The following is a 27,427-nucleotide window of genomic DNA, read 5'->3' on the forward strand; positions in this document are numbered from 1 at the left end:
TAGGCACTTCATTGGTGTGCCCTTGGAGATGCCCTGGGACAGCCTCAGTCTAGATTGGTACTCAAGGCTGGGAGGGACTGCCTTTGTGAGGCCCTAAGCTCTCTGTGTGTAGAAATTGGAAATACTCCAGGGGTGTATTCAGTCATTTCCCAGCAGGACTTTTGAAGGCAGGTTAAGAACTGCAGGTTGACATTGCTTTCCAGTCCTCCTGCTCACTGTCCTCTGTCTGCCTCACTGACCAGTGCTCGTTAGTCATCTTCTGACTCCTTCTTCTCTGAGCATCCTCAAATACAAGAATGCCTCCAGGCTCAGCCCTTGGCTTCTCCTCTGTCTAGAATAATGCTTCTTAATCTTCCTTTCCCCTCATCGGAGACTCAGGTCTGGTGGGAGGGTAGGTTTGGGCTCAAGTCTTGCATTTCCAGGGAGCTGTCTGATAGCATTGGTGCTACAGGTACAGGAATCCCCAAGTAGTCAGGCCCAGGACAGGCTCAGCCTCATCATCTATCTAGTGTCTTGACTCTGATAAGGCCCGTTGTCTTCATGTGGATCTCTCTTCCCAGGCTCCAGATGTTCATGGAACTGCCTAAAGGGCTCTGTTTGAATTGAAATAGCAAGCTAATATTTTGAAAATGGAATTAGTTGCTATCATCTTAAGAACACCTCTCCCTAACTCACTCGTTTCAAAACAGTGCTCATACCAAACCCTTGGGTCTTCCTGGCTTCTCTTCTCCCCAGCTTCGTGTAATACAGTGTTTGTAAGGGCATGGCCAGCTCACCACCCATAACTGCTTCTAAACTAAACTAAACCTTGTAGACCAGGGCCAGACTATTGTTAGATGTCTTGGTGTGTAGCAACCTAACCAGTTTCTGCTTTTTCCCTGGGCTTCTCTAGTTCAAAGTGAATCTGTTTGACTGCAACCAATCTTACTCCTCCATTCAACTCCTGCAGTAACTTATCTTATCAGAGAATCATAATTCTTGCCCTGATCTACAAGGTCTTTTTTCGGGGTGTGATCTCAGAGCCACCAGAATCCTGTTCTGTTAATTAAATCAGTCTCTGAGAAATACAGGCCAGTTTCCAGTTGGGCTCAGTTGAAAAAAGTGCGGGTTCCATTGTGTGACGGTGGCTCTTGACACTGGGTTTGAGAGCCCCTCTACTGCTTTGGGTGTGTGCTCTCTAGTGTCTGTCCTTTGCGCTGCAGCCATCTCCTTTCCTGTCTTACGCATGTAAGATGTACCCAAAACTAACAAGATAAAACGGGAGAGAATGGTGAGAGCAAGATAATTGTCATTATTCTGATGATTTTTATTTAATCAGATTTAAAAACATAATACAGGGCTGGAGAGACAGTTCAGCCATTAAAGGCTAGAAAATGTCAAAAATGTAATACAGTGCTGTAAATGTGGTGCATGCTTTTTGTCTTGGTTTAAAAGCTGTTTGCTCTTGCACCTAGTTTATATTGAGCATTGTATACTTAGTCATCTTAAACAAAAGATCCTTCGTTACTAGATTTTCTTGAGCATTAAAAGTCACAGTAGCCTGAGAGGTCATCTGCCACCACCTCCAGCATCTGTTTGCTGTTGGTCAGCACTAACAGAGCACAGTGTACTTGTTGTCCACTTGAATTGTCTCGCTTTTTGTTGGCTCCATAATGTTGGTTAATTAAAAAAAAAAAAAAAAAACTCTTGTAAAAAGGAATATAGGGACAAGAGACCAATCCATCAGTATAAGAGGGTTTGCAGTAAGAATGATAAGCAAGCCTAATTCCCACCTCTGTGTTCAGCACTCACTACCGACAATTGATGTTATGTTCTAGAGATGTTCTTAAGTGAACCCCTTCCCCCCAAATTAAGCATTTTGTTTGTTTTAAGACCAGAGTTTCACTGTATAGCCCAGGATACCCTGGAACTTGCTAGATGTAGCCAAAGCTGCCTTCCAATCCATGACAATCCTTTTGCTTCACCCTTCTGAATTCTGGGATGTACTACCACACTTGTCAATTTTGGTTTGTTTTCAAGAATTTCTGACAATAAAATAAGTGAAGACACATGGTCTAATTTTTAAATCATCTAACAGATATGATAAGGTTAAGTGAAAAAATACACAATGGGAACTCTCTCAATATAACATGGAATAATAATAGGTAGAAATCTCCAGAGCATTGCTAGTTTCTATGAGTTCCAGATTGTGTACCTCTGAAATTCTTTGGCATTATTTTGCCACCCCTCACCCCCACCTTTTTTTTTTTTTTAAATTGTTATCTTTACTTAGGTGTATGTGTTTGGGTGACCTTGGAGACCAGAATTTGATTCCCTTGAACTGAAGTTACAGGGGGTTGTGAGTCACCTAATGTGGGTGCTAGGATTTGGACTATGATCCTCTGCAAGAGTAGCAAGGGCTTTTTAACTGCTGACCCATTTCCCTAGATCCTGCTCCCTGTTCTGTCTCAGTGCTTGCCCTCCAACTCCCCTCCAACTCATGTGCCCACCAGAGTTGTCTTTCTATTCAAAACCTGTGGACCTCTCCTGGTGATGTCTCCGAGTCACCCTCTCTTCCCTTCCTTGCCTTAAGGATGAGCTCTGCCCCACAGCTGCCCTGCATGTGCAGGGACTACCTGCTTCCTGCTCATCCTCTCTACTCACTCCCACCAGCACTTTTTTTTTTCTGGCCTGAGTAGATAAGGTAATGGGTTTTGCCCTAGTTTCTGATTCATATCCCAACTCTACTGCCAATTAATTGAGTGATGGGACCTCGTCTTAGATGATCCCTTTTTCATTAAAATGGATGTGGAGTAGCACTGGTGACACAGAGCTGAGGTGAGGGTCCAGATTGCCACTCAATAATCACAGTGTAGTGGAAACAACCCAGGTGTGTATTAGTAGATGAATGGGTAAGAGGATTGCAGTGTGTCAGTCAGCTCTCCATCACTAGTAGATACCTGGGATGACTTAGAAGAAAGGATGGCTTTGGCTTATAATTTTCAGAGATTTCAGCCCCTTGTTGGCCTCATTGTTTTTGGTCCTGTGGCAACACAGCACGTCATGGTGAGAAGTGTCATGTAAAAGCCTCGTTAATACCTACCTGGGTTGTGAAAAAGAGAAGGGAAGCACAGGGCTCCTGCTTCAGAAACACAGAATAAAAATAAATAAAAATGCCAAGCTGGGAGACAAACCTCCAAAATGCTGGCCTTTGGGGGCACATTTCGGATTGAAACTATAGTATATAATCCATTCACACAATAGAACATTATTCTCCTTAAAAGAAACTCATGTGGATGACCTCTGGTACTATGGTTCCGGTTTACATTAGAGCAGCATTCAGTGGCTAACATTAAAATGTTCATTTCAGCTCTGTCTCTTATGGGCTCTTGTTAATTTTCTGACATCTCGTTTCTTGCCACAGAGTTATTGATTTAGGAGTCATGACTCCCTGTGATAAGATACTTCAAGCTGCTCTTGACCACAAAGCAGGTACCGTGCCTCAGTCTGGTGATGTAGCATTGAGCATTATTCTCCTGAGAGTCTGTTGGAGAATGGTAAAGCCCGGCTCATATGGGGTCTGAGGGACCTATAGGCAGTCAGCTCCAGTGCAGGGTGTTGGGGCTTGAAAGAGGTGTGTGAGTGTCCATGGGCCTCCTGAGTTCTAGAGGTGGAGTGGACTGGCCTCTTAGAGGAAAACAGCTGGGTTGGATTTTCCCTTGTGTGTAGTTGTTTTTATGGTCAAGTCTGAGAGTATCATGAACTAGAGATAATTTCTGTTGTGTGACTTCCTAACTCTGTTACAAGTGTGTTGCTGCAAATTTAAGTTACACTACTTATTACCCAAAGCAAACACTAAATTCTTAGAATTATAAATTGACATGATATGTTTTCTGATCTTAAGTACAAATTTTTAAAAAAGGGTCTTCTTTTCTCTCTTTTTCATTCTCACTGGTCAATTCTTCTTTTTTGACAATAGATATAATTGGCCTGTCAGGACTTATCACTCCATCCCTGGATGAAATGATTTTTGTTGCCAAGGAAATGGAGAGGTTGGCTATAAAGATTCCCTTGTTGATAGGAGGAGCAACCACTTCAAGGTAAGTCAGCATGATGACCTTTATACTCACTCTGAACTCTCCTAAATGCCGGTGTTCATGACCGTGGGAAAATCTGCTGGTGATCTCTCCTTTGCGTAGCGAGTTGTCTCCTTGGCGCAGCTTCCCATTCTTTCACGGGAAGTGTGAGAAAGCTTCTGGAACCTGCTCTGGGGACTCCTTCGTGAGTCCCTCCGCTGGCCCTGTTTTGGATTCTGTTGGCTTGTAGTTGTCTTTTCCATAATCCTCTTGTCTTCTAGGCAGCTCCTAAGAATTGTAATGTACTCTTAACCCTCTTGGAATCAGACTGAATAGCAAAACTGTGGTGGTGTTTTTTGTTTTGTTTTGTTTTTTTATTGCAGAAAGATGTTACTTGAACTTCTGCCTACTCTGTTCAAGCAGGAGTCATGCTAAGTAATTATAAATTTTATGAAGACACTCGAACCTTGTAATAGCGACACACTAATGAAAATGAACTAGGAAGTCAGTTGGAGGCGTTGTTTCCAAGAGGAGGACTTAGGGGAGAACTTTAGGATAAAAGGCATAAAGAGGAGAGTGTTCACGTTGAGTTACATGGGCAGCGCTTGGTCTAAGTTCTACCTGAGATCGTGGTCGTGGCGAGAGACACTGGGCTTTTGCAGCATTTCGTACATCAAGATACTTGATGGTTGGCAGGGGATAATATATGGCTGGAACATTGAATTTGGTGGTCCCACAGTGTGCAGGGTTTTTTGTTTGTTTGTTTGTCTGTTTTTCTAGTGCAAAAGTAAAATAATACTGTGGTCCTAGGCATTCTAAAACTCCTCAGAGAGTGAGAGAATTCTTGTGAGTAATTGGCTCATGTGAGTGTGGCTGGAGCCTCAGCCTGAGGACAGTCTTCAGGCAGAAGTTTTTTGCACAAAAGGCAGGGGGTTAATGAAACTGCTTAATATTTTTCTGAAGGTTTTTAGCTGATTGATGAGGTTAACCCACATTATGGAGAACCATCTACTGAATTTACAGATTTAAATATTTATTGCAACTAAGAAATACCCTCAGAGCAACATTTGGACTGCATGCAGTGTGATCAAAAACTGACTAATGTAGCATACCCAATCTTAACACATAGAATTAACTATCATATTATTTATAATGTGAATGGAGAGTTCCACAAGTAGCAAAATGTTTACATCTTTATCCATTAATTACTTTTCATTAAAGTGATATGACAATTTGGCCATTGTTGCTGATATTAGAAAATTATATTTGTTTCTTACCAAGGACTGACTGACTAGCCAAGTGGCAGAATTATTCTTAAGGGATCTGACTGGCCACTGATAAAGAGGATTTATTTGTGTGTGTGTTTGTTTTCTTTCTGTACTGAGATTGATACCTAGGGCTTGTGCATGCTAGGCAAGATCTCTGACTAAGCTATGTCCCTAGCCCCCTTTTTACTTAAAATCTTTTATTTTTTTACTTTTGAGACAGGTTCTCACTAAATTGACTAGTCTTGAACTTGCCTGTAGCCCAGGATGGCCTGGAATTTGCAGTCCTCTGTCTCTGTTTCCAAGTAGCTGGAACTATAGGTCTGGACCTATAGGCCTGGTAGATAACTTGGGCTTTATGAACTTAACCTGGTCTTTTGCTTAGTGTGGAAAGCGGCAATAGGACCTATGGACTATTGTCAAAATAAAGACTTAAAAATTGGGATTGTGTAATATACCAAATCTCTACATTAGGAGTTATGCACCTGGGACACTGGATTCATAATTAAAATATTTTTATATCATAGTGTGCTTCATTAAGATCAGGAACTTGTTACTTGTGCTGATTGGAAGTTGACTACTTGGTCATTTTATTATAAGAGCCACCAGACAAAAGAAAAAAGCTCTCCTCAGACACCTGGTTGTTTCTCCTCAGATGATTGGGGGTTCAGCAGTACCTAATTCTTCCCTTTGCCAGATGACAGCTCAAGACTTGTATGATTTTATGAGACAGATTTCTGAGGGTGATAAGCTATGACTTTTCCAGTAACAGCATGAACCAGACTTGTGCTCCCAGACATTTGAGTACAAGGTATGATCATCCAGTAGAGGGTCTTTAGAGACTGAAGGTTAGGGGTCAGAGATGGGTGGGAATATACTTGGAGTGTCCCATTTGAACCTGATATTCTATCTGTAGTGTGGGTGATGTGGAATCACATACGGGAACTTCATGGAAATCTGGCCTTGTTATGGGCAGAACTTCACAGGGTATACGTTCTGAAAGCCATCTGTTAAATTTAACTAATGTATAGCCAATTACTACTGTTTTAGTTAGAGTTTCTATTGCTGTGATGAAACACCATGACCAAAAAGCAAGTTGGTGAGGAAAGGGGTTTATTCATCTTACACTTCCACATTGCTGCTCATCACCAAAGGAAGTCAGCACAGGAACTCAAACAGGACAGGATTTGGTGCAGAAGCCATGGAGGGGTGCTGCTTATTGGCTTGCTTCTTATGGTTTGCTTGGCCTGCTTTCTTAAAGAACCCGGGACCACCAGCCCAGGGATGGCCTCAGCCACAATGGGCTGGGCCCTCTCCCGTCAATCACTAAGAAAATGCCTTACAGCTGGATCTCATGGAGGCATTTCCGTTGACAGGGTTTTTCCGGTTTCCCAGGAGCTACACCCGAGTAACCACAAGGAGGTTTATTATTAATTATAAATTCTTGGCCTGTAGCTCAGGCTTGTTACTAGACAATTCTTACTGTTTTAACCCATTTATATTAATCTACATACTGCCACGTGCATCATCTTGCATCTCCTATTTTCTCTCTATGTCTCTCTGGCGACTCCTCCGACTCCTTTTCTTCTCCCAATGTCCTTACTTTGGTTCATCTGCCTAACCTTATCCTGTCCATCCATTGGCCAGTCAGCTTCTTTATTAAACCAATCACAGTGACATAGAGTCACACAGTGTAAAGGAGTATTCTATACCACACGTTTCCTCAGCTGAGGCTCCTTCCTCTCTGATGACTCTAGCTTGTGTCAAATTGACACAAAACCAGCCAGTACAACTACAAAATAGGGTTTGCAGTTTCCGTTTTTTCTTAAATTTAAAGGAAAGTCACATTGCTCTAAGGTAGAGATAATTTTCTGAGTGAGTGTGTATTTAATTGCTCGGAAGTAAGGTGATTTTATCTTCCTCTTTACTTTGACCATGAGCTTTTGCTAGGGAAGCTTAGAATGTAGGGGTGTGTATAGAGTTTCATGGAATGCATTTTAGATCTGTTCTTACTTCTGATTTCATCATCTTTTTTTCTTCTCCTTTGTTTTTTAAAAATTGTGTGTGTGTGTGTGTGTGTGATGGTCAGAGGATAGCCTTGTAGAGTTGGTTCTCTTGGGTGTGCATATGCCACGGTGTGCACGTGGAGGTCAGAGGACAACTTGGGGGACAAGAGTTTCTCCTTCTACTTTGTGGGTCCAAAGGATCGAGTTTATGCCACCTTGCTTGGCAGTGGGTGCCTTTTACTCACTCAACCATCTCACTAGCTCTCTTCATCTACGTTTATGGGCTCCAGGCATTGAATTCAGGGGGTCGGGTTTGTGTGGTGAGCACATTGACTGGCTGAGCCACCTGGCCAGCCCTGTTAAAGCACCGGCTATGCAGTGTTTATATAAAATACTTTCATTCTAGACTAGGCCATGATATGAAAGAAAAGATTCCAATACACTTTGACTAAGGGAAAGAATATGAAAACACCTGATTTAGAAGAAGGAAAGAACAGGAAACACATGGTGGGAACTTCTGTAAGCCATCCTGTGAGCCACTTTTCTCCATCTTCAGGCCCTACTTAAACCACTTAAAGTGAGGCTATATTTGTTTCCAGTTCTCAATTTTGTATATTTCTTAATGAAATTGCTGATATATAGCCTACACCATTGCCATAAGCACCTAGCAATCAGGACAATATGTTTAACATGTTAAATGTGATATTTAAGAATTAAAGGTTAAGCCAGGTGGTGGTGGTGGTGGTGCACGCCTTTAATCCGAGCACTCGGGAGGCAGAAACAGGCAGATCTTTGTGAGTTCGAGGCCAGCCTGGGCTACAGAGTGAGTTCCAGGAAAGGTGCAAAGCTGCACAGAGAAACCCTGTCTCGAAAAAACAAAAACAAACAAACAAAAGAATTAAAGGTTGTTCCTGGTACCTGCATGTTAAAGTTTGGCAATGGAAACTTGGGGGCTGAGCAGATCTTAGTATGAAGTATTTTGTTACTTCTATGCTTTGTTTTAGATTAATTGATTCACCTTGTGATATTAGGGATTGATTGACACCAAGGCTTTCTGCATTGTAGCAAGAGTTATACCACTCAGCTATATCCCTGGCCTCTTTCTGTTTTTTGTTGCATTTCAGGTCTGGGGTTTCTTTTTGACAAGTAGAAGTGGGGTTGAGGCCAGTGTATAGATGGTTCTCTCAAAGAGGAAGCAGCAGTCAGATCTGTGTCCTGTGTTTTCTGCCTGCTTCCTGCTTCCCGGGGGCTCTGGCTGTTGTCCCAGATCATTTGGAGGGAGGAAGTTGACCTTGATGACAGTAGGGTGTGACTGCCAGGGACTGTGTTCCTCCCTGGGCTCAAGTAGGCTGTGATGAGTGCCTGGGCTGGAACTCCTTCCTTGTTGGCAGATAACGAAGAACAAACCTTTCTCATTTTGTCAGACTCCCTTGGAGCCAGGCCTATCAGTTCATGTCATTTCACCCTGTTTTTCTCATCTCAGGATGGGAAATAGTCCTTCTTGGTTTATAAGGGAAATTTGAAGTTCAATATTTGTAAGTAAGTACCTTGAAGATTGCTCTTGAAAATACTTTAGAAACATATTATCGCTAATGCTTCTGAACATGAGTTGTCTGAGCAAAGAGCTGTCAGCACTGATGGATATGCTTTTCTTCTTGACCCTTGTTTTCAGAACCCACACAGCAGTTAAAATAGCACCACGATACAGTGCGCCTGTAATCCATGTCCTAGATGCATCCAAGAGTGTGGTGGTGGTGAGTGTGGGGCCTTCCTTTACTTCAAATACATTCTAAAGAGGGGACAGAGAAAGCACGAAGAGCTAAGGTATCACCCGAGATCCAGTTTGTTTTGACAAGTTCTACTGCAGACATGTGAAAGAGCAGGTGAAGTGACATGTGAAAGAACGTCAAGGTGTGCCGCTGCAGGGCTTGCCTCGCTGGAAGTAAGCCCTGTTACTGTTAGCAAGTCTGGTGCTTTTAGGGATGCTGACCAGACTGAGCAACAGCTCAAGGATGGCACCAGAGGTGCCTGGCACTTGGACATCTGACCAAATCGACAGATGCCTTTCATTTACAAATATGAGTCGATTTCTTTGGCCATTGCTAGAATTAAATGGAATGTAGGATTTTTAAAATGACTTTGTTCCAGATGTAAGAACACTTGATAGGGCCAGCTAACTCAACCAGAAAGCAGTCACCAGATATTCAAAACCCAGAGTAAGAGATAGTTCCTCACCGAACATAACAAAACCCCTGCCCAGGTGTCTTTCCCTGCCCTTGACTAGTGAATCCTGGTTGCCATTCTCATGAGTTTGCTGAATAATGGGCAACACCAGCTGGGGGCATGTGGGAGACCACGTGGTCATTCAGTTTCCAAGTTGCTTGCCTAGAAACTCAGTATAAGGTAGAAAAGAGCTAAGCGGCCTCTTCTGTCCTTAGTCCCATTTGTAGTTTTCAGTGAAAGCATAGTTTGACAACTCCAGGGATTTTTGTAGGGAAGAAATACTACTGAAGGGTCTGGTGATCTGGGGGACTCCAGTAACACCGTGCAGACTGGATGACAGTGACCACAGTTTCTATGCTGTATTCTGAAAGGAAAAATTCAGATCTGTGTATTTATTTACCTGGAATGTATACAGTAATCACTATTACACTGAGTTGAGTGTATCATGAGGTGTTATTGCCGGGGGAGGGATGCTGCTGCTGCTGGTGGTGGTGGAGGTGGTGGAGGTGCTGGTGGTGGTGGTGGTGGTGCTGGTGCTGGTGCTGGTGCTGGTGCTGGTGCCGCCACCGCCACCACAGAATGTGTCTGGAGATCAGAGACACCTTGTGGGGATTGGTTCTCTTCTTCTACCATGGGTCCTAGGGATTAAAGTCAGGCTGTCAGCCGGGCAGCCAGCATCTTTACCTGCTGAGCCCTCTCCCGGGCCTCAGTAGAGTTGATCTCCCTTGGCTGCCTTGTGGTTGTTGAACTTTATTTTGCATTTCAGTGTTCTCAGCTGTTAGATGAAAATCTGAAAGATGACTATGTTGAAGAAATACTGGAAGAATATGAAGATATTAGACAGGACCACTATGAGTCTCTCAAGGTAAGTGATAAAAGCAGGTCTGTGCTCATTTCAAATCAGAGTGATCCATGGTTTTTCATGGGTTTTATTGACTATTTTGAGGCATCCTTTGAGAGAGGCCTATTTCCTAGTACAAATCTGAATTCTTTGGTATTTCTAAATTTCTGATTTTTTAAATTAAATATTATAATGAATTATAAGTAGGGAGTGGACCTGCATACCTATAATCCCAGCACTTAGATGGGGGCAAGAGGACCATGAGTTTGAAGCCAGCCTGGGCTATATAGCAAGACTATATCTCAAAACACTTGAGATTTTTTTTTAAACTGTATTAAGGCAAACATTCTGGATCCTCAGTAGGTATTAGGCTGTATGCCAGACACCAGGCCTATGCGAAAGAGTAAAACATGAGCTCCTAGACACCCCCAAAATATGAGCTAACCCATTCTAAAATGGTATTCTCAGACTCACTGTTGAGGGGTAAATGAAGAAAAGGGGGATGTTAACCAGGCCATTCTCAAGTCTCTCCTGGTTATTAGCCTGATCCGGTCTGCCAGGCTAATTCAGAATCATGTGCCAGGAACAGTCCCTCTAGGCTTCAGGAACTCCATAATTACCCTTTGAAGTTACTAGGATAGTCCCAAGCTTGTCTGCATTTTCTTTGTGTGGGGCATTAAGAGAGTTGCTCAGAATGTGAATGAGAGAATAAAGAGTTGATGTGTTTCTGAGGTGCTTCTCTTGGCTTCTTCCCAGTCTCCTGTTTGCCTACAGCTGGCAGTTCCGTGGGTCTACCCTGCTCTGGTCCTCAGGTAGTTTGGGCAGGGCAGTTAACTCCAAGCCCATGTATCCCGAAAGAACTGGTCAGGGCCGCAGGGTTAATCTTACAACTACAATGAACACATGTCACTCTTTACTGTGTTCTGTTCTGGTGGCAGTGTGAAGCAATATTGGATAAGATGGATAAGGATTACTCTTTAAAAGTATTTGGTTTTATTCATGTGTTTTGTTTGCAAAATTTTCTTGGTTATGTTTTCATTGTAAAGATAGAAAAGCTAACAGGTTCTGACTAAATTACTATTTTCTTCAACAGGAAAGAAAATACTTACCCCTAAGTCAAGCCAGAAAAAATGGTTTCCACATTGATTGGCTGTCTGAACCTCACCCAGGTCTGTGGCCGTTGCTGACGACAACTTAAGTGTGACAACTGACAGTGTCTAGGAATGTTTGCAGTTACTCGGCTACAAATGAACCTGCAAGCGAGTAATTCTTAGCTAGGTGTTGTAATAAGTCACCTAATTTAAGAAAGTAGATAGGAAGACCAGTTGCATGCCACAAACTGTTGTGAGATGGATTCACCATGGCTTCCTGAGTCCTTTGGATGACTCCGTAACAAGCATGTTTATTGTCTCCATTCTAATTGAAGAAACGTGAATTTCAGACAGTAACATGAATGGTTGTCAAGCTTCTACCATCGGGTTTGTCTTCTGCAGCCTCGATGCTTCTCTGGGCTCTGCTTGAGTGAGCCTCCTCGGCTGACCTGAGTTGCATGCAGGCCAGAGGACTCACTGAATGTCTGAAATATAAAATAACCACATTCACAGGTCTTGAAAAACTCGGCAGCAATGCTTGATCCTTTTTCACCTTCTTGTTCTGTCTCTGGATGCTTCCCTTTTACTTTCTCTTAGGTGGTTTCTTCCCGTTTTATTTCTAGCTACCTTTCTTACCATACATAGGTATTCACAAGGGGATAATATGCGTAAGGTGTTTTGACAGGCTCAGAGAGACATGAGGCACAAATGCAAAACCGAGACAGGGTGAAGGGGGATTCTGTTAGCGGAATCCGTATTTCCAAGGTAATGTCTGAAACCAGCTTTCAGTGCTCATGACATCTGTGTTCCACACATGCTCAGCAGAGTCGAGAGGATTAAATTGGAAATGTAGGTGTGCTCAGTTCTAATTTCATTCCTGCTGGGTTCAGTGTGCTTTAGTGGAAAGAGTGCCGAATTGGGAGCTGGGAGGCCCGGGTGCTCATCCTGGCCTGGCTCCTGGCTCTGATTCACCGTGTGACCTTGAGTGTCTGACTTCTACATTGGATAGGCGCTGAAGTATAAAGGGGGTTACTTTATGGAAATGTTGAAAGGTTAAAATAAGATACTAATGTGAAAACCTTTGAAGAAATAGTAATGACTACAACAGAGTCCATGCTGTAGCTTTTTGCCGTTTGCCTTTCACTCTGAAATTGTAGAGGCCCCAGGGCAAGTCATACACTCAAGTATATATTTTGCTAGAAATGACCCTGAGAAGGCCCATGATGCCTGGTAGTGGTGGAGATACTTCCTGGATTACCTTTTTAGCCCCCATATGATGACATCACTAGGCTCTAGCCTGCTGCCTGAGGGATCTGGGGTCCCAAGGTATGGCCTTTGAATGTTTTGAGGATAGCCCACTTGTCTTCAGGGAGCTGTATGAAGTAAAACCAGTAAGAAAGCAGGGCTTTCTTTCTAGGCCCTGGGAAGTAGAGCCTGAAGCAGCCTTGGAACTCTGGCATGAAGCTTGATCAAGAGTAGCCCTACCCTCGGGGCCTCCACAGCTGCAGGTCGTTGCCTTCCTCCTAGCAAGAGGCCTCTTTGGTCTAGGTGTCAGCGGTCTCTCTTGAGTCTCCTAAGAGGACTGTGCAGACTTTATTAACAAACAAACCTACACGATACTGGTTAAAGAGTGGGGCGGCCCTGCATGGCAGAGCAGATGGGAAGAGTCACCGGTGCAGAAAGGCAGAGATTCCAGCTCAGTTAAGAGCTCCTCTGCTCTCGCCTTGCTTTCTGAGAGGCCCGTGTTCTGCAGAGCAGATGCTAACAGTGGAACGGCAAGGCCTTGGATCCCTCGTCACAGGGAGGCCTGGGCACTCAGAGTTGGCAGTAGCCCCGGCCCCTTGGCTTCTGGCCCAGTATCCATGTGGCATTGTGTCCTTGGTTGTCCTGAAATGTCTGAAGCACAGTCTGCCTATAGAGTCCCCAGAATTATGTATGCTAGGATATGTTTCAGACTTGAGATGTAGGGAACGATTTCTGAACACCTGTCTATTTCCATTACTCAACAGTACTCAAGAAATAACTTATGACTTTAGTCTTCTTTAAAAAGTCAAAGGTATTCATCCATAGCAGCAGTCCTGTAATTGTCCCTTCCCTGTAGAAGTAGCCACAGTTTGGAGTTTGGAGCTTCATTTCCGTATATGCCTTTACGTGTGTGCATGTGCGCGTGCGCGTGTGCGTGTGTGCGTGCGTGCGTGCGTGCGTGCGTGCGTGCGTGCGTGCGTGTCTCAGTGTGCAGTGAAGGCTATTGGTTCCTGTTTGTAAACTTTATGTAAGTAGTGTACTACACATGCCCTTCTGCAGTAGTCTCTTTTAACACTGCCACCAACACACAGGAGCCGACTGACGCCTTCCTTTTTTCTTGGACATAGTGGGGGTGAAAAGGTTGAGGGAAGAGTTTTCAGCATGGGGCAGCCAGTCTGCTGCCTGGGGAAATTCCTTCTCCATGATCATTTAAAGTTGACTCTTGGTAAGACAGCTCCTGTCTTACCAAGGTGAAGGAGGGAGGCAGGTGTGGGAGTAAGCGCCAGTGAGGAGCAGGGAAGGACACCTGAGTGTGTCGGTGTGAGTGCTGTCCCAGCTGTCCCAGCTCGTGTGGTACTGACAGCTGTGTCTCTTTGCTCTAGTGAAGCCCACATTTCTTGGGAGTCGGGTCTTTGAAGACTACAACCTGCAGAAGCTGGTGGACTACATTGACTGGAAGCCTTTCTTCGATGTGTGGCAGCTCCGGGGCAAATACCCAAATCGAGGCTTTCCCAAGATATTTAACGACAAGACAGTAGGTTAGTAAGTCCTAAACACCTGCTTGTGTTCAGGAGGTGGTGTTGTGACTCGGAAGGTGGTCTCAGAGGACTAAGTGCTAAGTGTATAGTTTGCCCGGAATATAGCTGCTTCCATATTGCTCACCCGCTCGACTTTCAGATGGACATTTCATAGTTGGCTTGCCCTTCTTATGTCAGGTAAACTTGGCCTTTTATTCGCCCCTTTCTTTAAATGAGGGTACTCACTGACAGCAGTTACGTTCTGGTCTCTGTTCCACACAGAGGCAAACAAAAAGGAGGTAATCCTGTGACTTAGTGCCTGATTTACTCACCGGTGCAGTCGACAGTGCTAGGTTTGTGCTGGGCTCTTGATCTGGGCTCAGCCTGCGACCCCCCTCGTATAAGAAGAGGGGCTAGAACTCCAGCCGGAGGTTAGAGTGGGCTTCCTGGAGGCGGTGGGACTTGAACTGTTACTGAAGAGTCCATGGAACTGCTGAGGCTGGGCGTAGGGATAGGAAGCAGAAATGAAGAAGGAGCATGTCAAATTGAGGCGAATGAGAAGCCTTGGACATGGGTGCCCATGTGGGGAACTGCAGATCTCATTGTACCCAGAACATCTAAGGAAGGAGGGAGACTTGGCATGATAAAGGAGAGAAGTGAGTAAATCACTAAATTGCTCCCCTCTCTTGTCTTGGGTAGCTTCACCCCACCCAGCCCCTAGAGACACAGGAGGAAGAGTACTGGTGAACCATGAGATTCGGGCTGGAGAGAGCCAGGGAAACCAGATACTTGTCACCTTGGGGAGGCCCTGGGTATGCTGGATGCTGAGACCCAAGTACTCACAGGTAGTCGGGAGGATTGGGTAAGGGACTTCTTACTGCACTGTCCCTGTGCCATTGCAGCAGGCTGTGAAGGGACTGTGCGACCGCCCTTCAGGCAGGTAGGGCAGCACAGTGTTGCCTACTGAGAGCTAATGGGAACTGAGGGAAGGGGCCCCAGGCCTGGTCTGGTGCTTACCATGCAGGGGCTGAAGCTGTTCTGATACAGTACCAATGCCGTTGAAGAGGATTTGGGCCACACATCACGACTCACCCTGTCTCATGCCCATACATCACTGTGAAGTTAATAGGGTTGTATGTGGAATGCCGATTCTTGCCCTCTTTCTGACAAGACTGTTTTGGGAGCCATTGATTTAGCTCTCTGGAGTCTACTAAATAGGGAAATATAACCAGATTGAGCTAGAGGAGGCACACTGTGGGGATTCGTTTCATGGACCCACTAGCCACTGTTACTCTGCTTCAGGCTGTGCCTGTGGCAAACTTGAAAATCTTTGTGAGAATGGAGAAGAGGGCAGGAGAAGGAGAAATAGCAGTGTTTTAAAAAGAATTGTTGTTTGCAGGTTATTATTGACATCTTTAAATAAATTCTTATTGTATTTTTTAATAGGTAAAGAAGCCAGAAAGGTGTATGATGATGCTCAGAATATGCTGAACATACTGATAAGTCAAAAGAAACTCCAGGCCAGGGGTGTGGTTGGATTCTGGCCAGCACAGAGTGTCCAAGATGACATCCACTTGTATGCAGAAGGTGTGGTGCCCCAGGCTTCAGAACCCATAGCCACCTTCTATGGGCTGAGGCAGCAGGTATGGAATGTGTGTGGACAATGAGTACACTGCTTTGTCTCTCAGGCTTGGGAACTACACTCAGTGTCAGTGAGAATTAAATAAGAAACCTGAGCCTTTTGTCTGTACCATTTCATCCCAAACAGTTCTCCATAGGCCCAAGTCCTAAGCATTTGTGAGGATGGAGAGAAGGCACCCCCATGGGTGTCCGTGAGGTAGGGTAGGAGTTCCCTGTAGTGTCTGCAGATAGACAGGGACCAGTGCTGCTAGCCCGGCTGTCATACACTCATGGTTCAGTCTTCCAGTCCCCTTATCCCTCCAAACGAGGGGGCATTTACTTTCCCTAATGATTGCTTCTCATCTGTGTGTTCTATTAAAGACTGTTACGTCACTTGCTGTCTCAGAGGGAAGTCTGGTGGGGACGAATATCCCAGAATGTCCGCCCCGCCAGGTCCCGAAGAGGGAGCAAGAGAGCCCGAGTGTAACCGTTTCATGGTGCTGTTGTCAGACAGTTTATGTCTCTGTTTCACAGAGGAAAGGAAGTGGGCAGAGGGCGCTGGCCTGAGCTTTGTGTGCAGAGAGCCGAGCCCCCTTGAGTGCACCCTGGCTGTCTTCTCCTTGTAACAGGGTCTCAGTGCACACCATCTGTGTCTTGTTTTTGCCTCACCCTTATAAATGCAGGCACCAGACGAAGACTTTAGCACTGTAGACACAATTGTCTCTGTCAAGAATTGGAGCTAGAATTTAATAATTAGCACTAAATTACTTTTTTTAGTTTCACTCACATTTTCAGTGATTTAAAATTGCTAGTGTTGCCTTTTATCATAGTGCAACTCACAATGACAGGGTTTTAATAGTAACGACGGATAGGATTTTTAAATTTGGGCCTTAATACCATAAGGAGTTATGTGAGAACAGTTTCAGCTTTACTCTGTGTGCTTAGGCTCAGACACCACCGGATACAGAGTAGGGAGTTGCAGTGCTGAGCTCTGGCCCGTTCTTGCTAGGGAATCATGAGCTTTTCTTTGACTGGTAACTAAGGCCAGACACCTGCTGGGCCCATTCTTTCATCCTCCAGTCCTTGGTTTTCCTCTGCTGCCTTTTCACTTCCAGAATGAGCTAAATACTGTTGTGTCAGGGAAGTCTGGACGTGCTGGGTAAGGACATTTACCACAGTGGATTCTCAGTTCACTCTTTTAGTAGTCCCTAGAAAGGGGAACTGGACCAGAGATCTGTATTGCCTGTGTGGATAGCCGTTTATTAGGAGGTGATCTGTGGGGCACTGAAACAATGTAGCTGAGCCTTTTGTTCAAAGTAACTCGGATTGGCATCCCTTCTAAGGCACAGTGGGACCAGTGACCTGTCCTACTGCAGAGTAGGTTTGTGTACCTCTCCTGCTTTTCTTTCTTTTTTTAAAATCAAAGAACAGTAGAGTGCCACTAGAATGGACTAACCCTCCATTCACCTCTATCCCTGAGCTCCGGGACACTTATGTCTTCTGACCTGCAGCCACTGGCTTATTCTCTGCCCAGCATCAGGCTACACTTGCTCTCATGATTAGCAAATGGCTTAGAGGATTCTGGGTGACTACTCCTTGATCAGTCTCGAGTAGTTCCATGTATCTAGGAGCATTTGTTTCTAGAACTAATGGGGCACTGGTGTTAGCTCCTGGGTCTGGCTGAGCCTGTGGGGTCAAATTTATGTCTCAGATTTCTTGCCTGTGAAATGGAGCTTGTGGATCACTTTCTTCACTGGATTGCTGAGAGCTAAATTAGTACCCTATAAAGAACAACAAAGTGTTAAGTACTTGGAAATATTAGTTAGAAGCTATTAACTTTTTATTGACTGTGATATGTATAAGACTTTTATAGCTTCATAGCAGGGAGGATAATTACCAGTTGAGAGTAAACCAGTGGAAGATAGACACCTGTGCTGTGGAGAGAGCTTGTGTGTGTGTGGGGTGGGGGGGTGGGGGGGTTTGAGACAGGGTCTCATGTGTCCTAGGCTGATCTCAAACTTGATGTATCACCAAGGGACCTTGAATTTTTGATCCTCATCCATGCTGAAATTAGAGGCCTGCAAGATTGTACCTGGCTTATATGGTACTGGGGATCAAACATAGAGCTTTGTGCATTCGAGGCAGACATTCTTCCAACTATGATTCCCAGGCCCTGGACAGAGTATTTGTATTCAGAGTGCCTTAGTGTGTTCTTAGAAGTCTCCTAACAAACCATGGTAGACAACACCAAGCCTGTATGCACTTGACCTTAGCAGTTTGTTAAAGTCTATCTGTTAATGCACAGTGAAGGCTAATTCCTTTATCAGGCTCTTCTCAAACATGCTCATCTGAATTGAAAACACTGTGCAAAAGTAATGTTTAATCTATGGTTTTTTAAGGTTCTGGTTCCTAGCAGAGTGCCTGCAGGTATTCAGAAGTGTTTAGTGAGTGCATAAATGAGCAGATCCACTAATTTCCTAATTATATATGCTACATCATGTCATATATTTTTAAAAATCTCATTTCATTCGCGTCTTTGTCTGTTTTCTATTGCTATAATGTTAATATTTAAGACTGGAGATTTATAAAGAAAATGTTTATTTTGGCTCATTGTTCTGGTTGTTAAGTCCAAGATCAGGCAGCCACATCTGGTGAGAACCACGTGCTGCTTTGTAACATGGCAAAAGTCAAAAAGAGGAGAGGCACATGGGTGAGTGAGAAAAGAAGGCTGAACTCCAGTGATAGCCAGCTCATCCTGCAAGAAAGACAGTAATCAAGTCATGAGGGCTCTACCTCATCTGCTGCAGTGCCTCTGGGCCCCATATGGCTGTGTTGAGTGATTGCAGTTTAGTGTATGAACACACTAAAGTATCTATTGCATCCTCACTGTGTGCCAGACACCGTTCTGAGTGCTGGGGTAGAGCTGAACGAAGTAGGCAGACGTTGTCTGTCCTAAGGTTTATATTCATTTTGCTCTCTACTATGTCCTGGTGCCATGGCCATACTAATGGCTTCTCTGCCCAATGCTTGGGTTTTAAGGCTGAGAAGGACTCTTCCAGTACAGACCCCTACCACTGCCTCTCAGACTTCATTGCTCCCCTGCATTCTGGTGTCCGAGACTACTTGGGTCTGTTTGCTGTTGCCTGCTTTGGGGTTGAAGAGCTGAGTAAGGCCCACGAGGATGATGGCGATGACTACAGCAGCATCATGGTGAAGGCCCTGGGGGACCGGCTGGCAGAGGTACGGCATTGGCAGATAGTGGGGTACTGAGGTGGAGTCTGGGTGTTGGAGTTCCCATGACAATGTCAGAAAGCCTAGTAGCCTTTAGAATCTGTGTCACTATGTAATTGAGCCAGATGCTGCCGGCTTTAACATGATCTGTAGTTTAAGTCCTGTGTCTCCCAAATGCCACTCGGGTCATCTTTTAGCAAAGAGAAACCTCCAGTGCTTCACTAGTTGGTTGTTGCCCTCAAGGGTCTTGACCTTATCTCTGAATTAGTCTTCCTTTGATTATTGTGATGCATCATTTTACTGATAACTCCCAGAATTAAAATCAGATTTCTCCTTGAGAGACCTCTCTAATGTTGGCAACTTTGATAGAGTTATCTTTGCTGCATGTGGGGTGAAGCAGGCCAAGCTGTGGGAGGTCCTGTCCCCTTTCTTCTCAGCAGGCCATGGAGGGTACAGCTCTGTGGTCCCAGTACTCTCTGGTAAAGCTGTGGTCGAGTTGACTTCAGGAAAATGGCCTACAATTCTCAGATTACTAAATGTGATACTTCAGAACTCAGTTGAGGACACCATTGAGTCTCAGGGCAGCCAGTGAAAGTACAGTTTGTCTTGACTGTGGCCAGGTGGGGAAAGTGATTCTGTGCCACTGTGATGCAGGCCTGGGGGCCACAGGTTGCTTCTGCTTGATTGTGCCCCTCTCTCTTCTTGTTCCCAGGCCTTTGCAGAGGAGCTGCATGAGAGAGTTCGCCGAGAACTGTGGGCTTACTGTAGTCGTGAGCAGTTGGGTGTCACAGACTTGCGCAAACTCCGGTATGAGGGCATCCGACCAGCTCCTGGTTACCCCAGCCAGCCTGACCACACTGAGAAGCTCACCATGTGGAGACTGGCCAACATTGAGCAGGCCACAGGTGTGTGGGAGACAGTGAGCTCCTGTCCTTGCTCATCGAGTGCATGCACTTACCAATGACATATGCAGTTAAAGTTTTTATAAAATGGAAGAACTTAGCATGAAATCACCCCTCATCACATCCTTTCTCATTTGGATCTGTTCTGGCACTTTCCTTCCAAATTACAGCAATGTATTTTTGCTTTAATATTTTAGACTTAGTTTAAACTGTTTACTTGCCCCATCCTGGATGGGGATTTACCTTGTTCTCTTTTCTTCCCCCTGCCTTTCACAGTTAGTTTTCTGTCTTGGTTCAGTAGTTAGTGGCCGGCCCCTGGCCTGTCGGGTGAGTCTTCTGCCTGCTCAGGCCTGCACGGCTTGCTGATGGCTGTTGTTTGGGCTCCCAGCCTTCCCGGAGCTTTCTCACCTCTCGGTACTTGTTATTAACATCAGTGCTCCTCTGCAGTCATCATCCCCTCTGCAGTTTCCTCTATGGGTTGAGTCTCAGAGTTGAAAATTACAAGTTGAGACAGTAGCCTCATTGTCCTTGGCTCAGGGTGGAGTCAGTCATTGTTCTGAGGCTGTGTATTGTCCCCTCCTTACTGCAAAGCTTGTGGAGTTGAGAGGACTCAGGTTAAATCACAAACCCCTTGGAATTAATCAATCAAAATTAACTATCAAAGCTGGCAAAGTTGAATCCATATCAAAGAAAGGAACTGGGAGTGGCGTTGGATCTGGGTCTGCAGAAACAACTCAGGGAATCACAACATCTAGGTGTGAGCCCCGTTTCCTATGAGTGAGCTAGAGATCCTTAGAAAATATTTAGTCCTTGGTGATTCCATGTTCTTGTCCATAGAGTGAGTAGTGCTGAGTAACAGTCCTGAGGACCCTTCCTTCTCAGTGCTCTTGTTCTTCATTCATGCCACCAGCTGACCTCACAAAGTCACGAGGAGCTTACTGTCAAGGCTAGCAGTCCTGCCTGAGAAGACTCAGTGTAGACAAATTGGAGCCTCTACAACTGATCATGGGTAGCTGGGGGAAAGAATCCAGTCTTTTCCAGGCTTGCTCCCGCTGGGTATAATGTGCATGTCCTGAATTTGGTTTTTCCACGTGGTGAGAATTTGCTAGACACTGTGATCAGAGCTTCTTACTGTGTCATTGTGTCTGCCTTGAAGGCATGAGTTTACTTGGTGCTCACTCAGAGTCTGTTAGTACCCTGCCTGGGCACTGATTGCTTCCTGTGGTTCTCTTCAGGCATCAGGTTGACAGAATCCTTGGCAATGGCACCTGCTTCAGCAGTATCAGGCCTCTACTTCTCCAATGTGAAGTCCAAATATTTTGCTGTGGGGAAAGTTTCCAAGGATCAGGTAAGTGTGTGACTTCTCTAGATAACTGTCTTTAAAATGGACCTGTAGGACCCATTTTACACAACAGTGAAGTGATGTGGTGTGTGTGTGTGTGGATAAACTCACCCCAGTTGTGCCTTAATTTGATTTCAGCCCATTACCCTGATTCTAGCCCTCCCTCTCTACCTGTGATACACACACACACACACATACACACACACACACACACACACACACACACACACACACACACCCTTCCAACTTCTAAGCAGCAGACATATATGCCACATGCTGTTTTCTGCCTAGAGAGGAAAGCAAGTAGGCAGACAGAAAATACCTCTGTTTAGCTCGGTAGATTGTTGTCAAGACAAGATATGCCAGGTACTTAATGTTTATTCCAAAAGCCCGTGGAAACTCAGATCAGAAAAGAAAGTCTTGGCACTTTGGTTTAACAAGATGCTTCTGTCTTTTACAGATTGAGGATTATGCTTTGAGGAAGAACATGCCTGTGGCTGAGGTGGAGAAATGGCTTGGCCCCATTCTGGGATATGATACAGACTGACTTCGTTCTCTCTCACACTCCTTTTCTCTTTCTCTTTTTTTCTTTAAAACCTTATGTTTGCTGACCTCAAGGGAGTACCATCCAGAGTGCCTTAGAAATAATAACAAAAAGCACCCGAGTGCCTGCCTGGCCAGTGTTGGAAGGCTGTTTGGTGGCATATGATGTAGATCATCTGGGGTCCTAGAAAATAAGTAACTGTTACAGGGACCTTAAATGAGGAGCAACAATGTGCTGAGGCTCCTGGTGTCCCTGCTTCCTTAGGATTGGAGCAGGCAGAAGGCATCTTTTGCAGCTTGTTCCTGTTTTGTTGTTGTTGTTTGTTTGTTTTTATTGTTTTCATGTGTAGAGACATGTGACACAGAAGCAATGTGCCACCGTGAGAAAAGTGACATTTCAACCTAAGTGGTTTCAACAGTAGACTCGGACAGGGAGGAAGGTAGTCCTCTCTTTTCTCCTGTAAGACCTCATTTTCTGAGGCTCAACTAAATGGCTGTAGAACTCTTTGGCGGAGGCATGCTCACTGCTTGCTGGACAGAATACTGGGACTGTTTGCCCTGGTGTGCTGGTGTGGCTGCGCACCTGACTCCACACTCATATATTTTGGATACACTACATTGGCTTGTCTCTGTTATTTCTGGAGAACTTGTTCAGGGCGTTAGGCCATGAAAGCGCAGACTCCAGTTTCAACTTTGCAGTGTAACTGCCATGTGACGTAAGCTTAGTTCTTAGTCTCCCCGGCACGGTCTGCTCATCTATAAACTGAGAACAGTGATACGGATTTCTGTCTCATTGGGGTGAGTGAGGCTTAAACAGGAGTGTGCATGGAGACAGTTCAGGTACACGCAGGTGTCTAAGTGGAGGTCCTGTAGATCTCTCTAGTCTTAGCACTGTAGGTACTCATGAGAAGAGTAAGAGGTTAATGGGGGAGGTGGAGTGGGGAAATGTGTTTGGGAATGTGACTGTGGGGCAATCTCCTTCTAGGATTAGAACCCCAACTTAAAATTTACACCAACTGAGAGAGAAACCACTGCCATCAGGACTCATCTTCCGTGAGAGACTCCTCCCTTACCTCACATGTTGCCCCAAAGCACTCACACCAGACACATCCTCTGGTATATTGGAGGCGAAAAGAAGAAAATGGCTGTTGGGTAGTGATGATCCTGCGTATCTGTAATCTTTCCAAGTTTATTTTCAAAGTAGTATACATTTTTTATATCATTTTTTTATACTTGCCTTCAGAGTGAAAAGAATTGTCTTCTTTTTTAAGGTGTGTTTAACATGTACTAGAATGTAAATGGGATTCATTAGTTTGAGCCACTTAGTTTCAGGACATACTTTCTTTTTTTTTTTGTTGTTTTTTTTTTTTTGTTTTTTTGTTTTTTGAGACAGGGTTTCTCTGTGTAGCTTTGCGCCTTTCCTGGATCTCGCTCTGTAGACCAGGCTAGCCTCGAACTCACAAAGATCCGCCTGCCTCTGCTTCCCGAGTGCTGAGATTAAGGGCGTGCGCCACCACAGCCCGGCAGGACATACTTTGATAGCAGGTACATTCTTTAGGCTTTTGTGAGAAAGAATAACCTCTAGATATTTTTAATGTATTTCAACTGAAGTATTACTAGCAGCCTATTTATTTCATTGCCATTCTTTGAGCTGGCTTCCTTGAATATGTCTTTGCTCTAATCCATGATGTATGTCATAGTTATCTTCCTCTTCTTTTTTGCAAGTTGGGGTGTATAGATACTCACTAAGGGATGTAAAAAATAACTTGAAGGCATCCTTCTTAGTTTATTATAGGTATTCCAGAGAAGCTGGACTCCAAAGGCTAACATTCTCAGCTGGGCTCTTGCGTGCATGATTGAATGCACCCAGCATGTTCCCTCACCATTGGCACCTGAGACTGTGACATGAACTGATTTCACACTCGGGGCTTACACATTCATTCAGGCTGCATGTTTATTTTTTCACAGTTGAGAATTGTCTGTAGCCAGATGTGCCTGCCCTATGCCTGTTATCACAGCATTTGGGAAGTGGAGGCAGGAGGAGGATTGGCGTGAGTAACAGGCCATCCTGGATAAATAGACTGTCTTCAAAAACAAAAACAGGACCAGCTTAGTGAGCAAATGTACAGGCTGCCAAAGCTGACCTAAGTCTGATCTCTGGGACTGACATGGTAGAAGAAGAGACCGACCCCCAACTTCCACATGCGGCTTGTGGCACACCACACAATAAATACATGTTCTGGGGTGGTGGGAAGGGGTTGTCTCCATTTTGCTGCTTGCTCTGCTGTAGAGGCTCGTTTTGTGGAGCAGTGGCTGGGGATAGGCATAGTTTTGTTGTAACTTTTCTCCTTCAAGCTGTTTTGCTGGCCGTTCTCCTCCATTCATAGTGAACACACATGGGAATATCTGCCCCTGCCCCCGCTGATGGTCTAATGCATGCTCTCTTCACATGTTTGGGCGTCTCTCATGTACCGGTTATTTCTCTCCTCCTTGCGGTTAGTGCAGTGAAGTTAAGAGAGGTGTCTTTCTCATCTCTTAGCACTGAACACTTGTTAATTATTAGATCTTCTCCGTAGTTTAGACAGTGTTGACTGCTCCAAATTCTTACCCATATCCTCTCCCTTGATGTAATTCTTTTGTTAACTTTTTATATTTATGGTCATTTCTCAACCATTTTTTTCTTCTACCTGTTTAAATTCTTACATTCTGTCATTAGTTGTTTTTCCCAGCCTGTTGTTTCAGAAGCTGATGTCATCAGTTCAGTACTCCAGGCTCCTCCATCTTAATCCTTGCTCCTTAAGAGGAAGGTTGCCACCTCAGTCCTGAAGGAGTACATGAGGCATCTGATAGTGGAGTCTCCCAAACCTTGCTTCTGGGTATCTCATCTGCTCTCCAGTATATTCAGTAGTAAAGACTGATTGGTGCTGCCCAGTCAACAGATTGCAAGCTCACTCTATACTGTCTTTCCCTAGGACAGTTTGCTCAAAAATGTGTTGGTCTGGTGGTGGACGTACTTAGGGAAGGCCCTGGTTGACTGACATTTTAGGACCTGAAGAGTAAAGATGGAACAGTGGGGAAGGAACAGATGAGGACTGTGAATAGAAACATTAAATGTTATAAAGATGCCCGATCTTTCCAAATTGCTATGAAGTCAAGATTTCCAGCAGCAATTCTAACTGAGGTCATGTTGAAGACGAGCAGATGACTAATGTGGAATAGCAAAGGAACCAAAGTGGTCAGATGCTTATGCAAATGAAGAAAGGTTTAGGAAACTTGTCTGACAATACACGAAGCTTTGGTGCAGAAATGGCTTCAGTCATTGCTACCAAAAGCTAAGGACTTCAGATAAGCAAGTGAATGACGTAAGTGAGAAGACTTTATATATATATAATGTAGTTCTTTTCTGATTCTTTGGGAATTTTACATAATGCACCCCAATCCTACTTACCTTCCCACCTTCATATCTGCCCCTCACCACTTCATATCCATCCCTCCCCGAAAAGGTCCCCGCCCCCCAAAAAAAATTAAAAACAAAGCACACAAAGCCAGCCTGCCCTCCACTGGCCCTGGGATAGCTGGCCTTGTCCCTTGCTGGAGACTACAGCAGGAGAGCTGGCCCTGCCCCTCATGGGAGAGCTGACCCCAGCACTCAGGAAAGATGGCCAGTCTCGCCACAGGTTTGGGAGAGCTAGTTCCACACTCACCTTGCCTGAGGGGGCCAGTTCTAGAGGCCCAGACTGACAAGTTCAGCTACCACCCTGAGCCTTGGCTTGGCCCACTCTAACATCTACCCCATCTATGACCTGTTGGAGCATGTTAAGGGACTGGTCCTGTGGAACTGTAGCCACGGGATCTCCATGACTCGGCAGGATATCCAAAAGGAGTTTTGATGAGGGTCCAGTGATGCTGTGCCAGAGGCCTTGGACCAGACCAGTGACTCATTGCAATGAACATTTGTGGGTGAGACTGATTGGACAGAAGGGTCTAATGCTGTGACACACCACAGCTCCCAATGTTCCTAGGACAAATGAAGAGGTGTTTGCTTTGAGAAGACATTTTTTTAAAAGGTAACCAATAAGGGATTAGTAACCAGAATGTATAGAAAAGCATTCTCATGATGGTGGTAAACAAATACATGTTTTGTGGTCATCAGAAATGTGAGATTCTGTTTTCTATATGTAACATTTGCAAGAATGGGACCCACAGTTCCAGGTGTTAGATGGTCTGTAGGTCGTCACACATCTTTCACATCACTGCTTGAGAACAGTTACACCTCACAGATGTGAACAATCTACAGTGAATATGGGCAGAGCTTCTAGTCATGTTCAGCCATGTCTTAGATTTTGGTCATGGCAGTATAATCATGTTAGTAACAGATGGATAACTGAAGTTCTGTCCATGGGAGAATGGTTTCATAAGGTACCTTCAGCTACATGGTGTGGTGAAAATGAGCGAACTACAGCCACAGTTGGCAGTATCGGGCCAAAACAAGTTTCTTGTGACTACTTAAGGCACGATACCTCTTTTTATTGCGTTCAAAAGTGTGTGAGACCAAAGAACATACATGGTAGCTACATATGTGATAAAAACTTACAAAGGAAAGTCACAGAACACCCAAATCAAGCATAGATAGCCCATGGGAGGAGGAGTTAAAAGGGCTGGAGAAAAGCCCCCAGGTGAATTGTGGATAACTGCTTTAGTTCTTGGATGGGAGGGCTATGGCTGTTTACCACACACAGCATTTTTGTATATTTTAAATATGCTATATTTAATGTGTGTTTAATGTATTTTAAACAATAAAGTACAATGCAAACCTCAAGTCTGGCATGATGACTTTGTATGTATTGTATGTATCAAACACACTTGGAAGAATGGAAGAATGTTTTAGCTGGAAGAGCAGGGATGAAGGCACTTGGGCAAGAGGGATAGGTTTGTACACCAGAATTCTCTCTCACAGCCTAGGTTTTGGTGGATGAGTGGGTGGTACCATATGCTTAGACAGATTAGAGGAGGGGAGAGGAGTTTTGGAAAGATGGGATATGACTAGACTAAACTGCAGCTTTTTGGAACCTAATCCACGTGTTGTATGTACAGTGTGTAAAATGGGGCTGGGTACCCAGTGAAGGTCTGTGGATTCTGCTTGTACTTTGAAATCCTCTAATGTAATTTTCAAAGATCTTTTTCCTCAGCCCTTTTTTTGTTTTATTTTTATTTGTGTGTGTTTGTTGTTTTGCTTTTGTTTTTTGAGATGGGGTTTTCCCATGTAGCCCTGGTTGTCCTGGAACTCCCTCTAGACCAGGCTGGCCTCAATCTCAGAGAGTTGCCTGCCTCTGCCTCCTGAGATCTTAGACATCAGCATATTTTTTTTTGTTCCTAAATAGATGATTTTGCTCTTTCCACTTGGAAAAAAAGCACTGCACAGCTTTTCTTTGATGCCCCTGAATTGCTGGCACCACCACTCTTGCTTTTTGTACAATGTCATAGGAATCGATAGGTGGCCCAGACAGCTACCAAGTGACTAATGGGTAGGTAGCATATAAAGTGCA

At 44.6% G+C, this 27,427-nt stretch overlaps 1 protein-coding gene across 2 annotated transcripts in view; it reads left to right on the forward strand.

Annotated features, from left to right (window-relative positions):
- Mtr (5-methyltetrahydrofolate-homocysteine methyltransferase) overlaps window positions 1-23,291 on the forward strand; it is an 85,864-nt gene extending 62,573 nt beyond the window's left edge. For both annotated transcript variants that reach the window (XM_028859680.2, XM_028859672.2), the window contains exons 23-33: window positions 3,404-3,471; window positions 3,959-4,079; window positions 8,999-9,080; window positions 10,316-10,414; window positions 11,484-11,559; window positions 14,109-14,264; window positions 15,690-15,886; window positions 18,903-19,103; window positions 19,807-19,999; window positions 21,232-21,344; window positions 21,799-23,291. In XM_028859680.2, the coding sequence (XP_028715513.1) occupies window positions 3,404-3,471; window positions 3,959-4,079; window positions 8,999-9,080; window positions 10,316-10,414; window positions 11,484-11,559; window positions 14,109-14,264; window positions 15,690-15,886; window positions 18,903-19,103; window positions 19,807-19,999; window positions 21,232-21,344; window positions 21,799-21,885 (1,393 nt within the window). In that variant the 3' untranslated portion in view covers window positions 21,886-23,291. The remainder of the gene's footprint in view (window positions 1-3,403; window positions 3,472-3,958; window positions 4,080-8,998; window positions 9,081-10,315; window positions 10,415-11,483; window positions 11,560-14,108; window positions 14,265-15,689; window positions 15,887-18,902; window positions 19,104-19,806; window positions 20,000-21,231; window positions 21,345-21,798) is intronic.
- The last annotated feature ends 4,136 nt before the right edge of the window (window positions 23,292-27,427 follow it).

This window comes from Peromyscus leucopus, chromosome 5 (genome assembly GCF_004664715.2).
Source record: "Peromyscus leucopus breed LL Stock chromosome 5, UCI_PerLeu_2.1, whole genome shotgun sequence".
NCBI lineage: Eukaryota > Metazoa > Chordata > Mammalia > Rodentia > Cricetidae > Peromyscus > Peromyscus leucopus.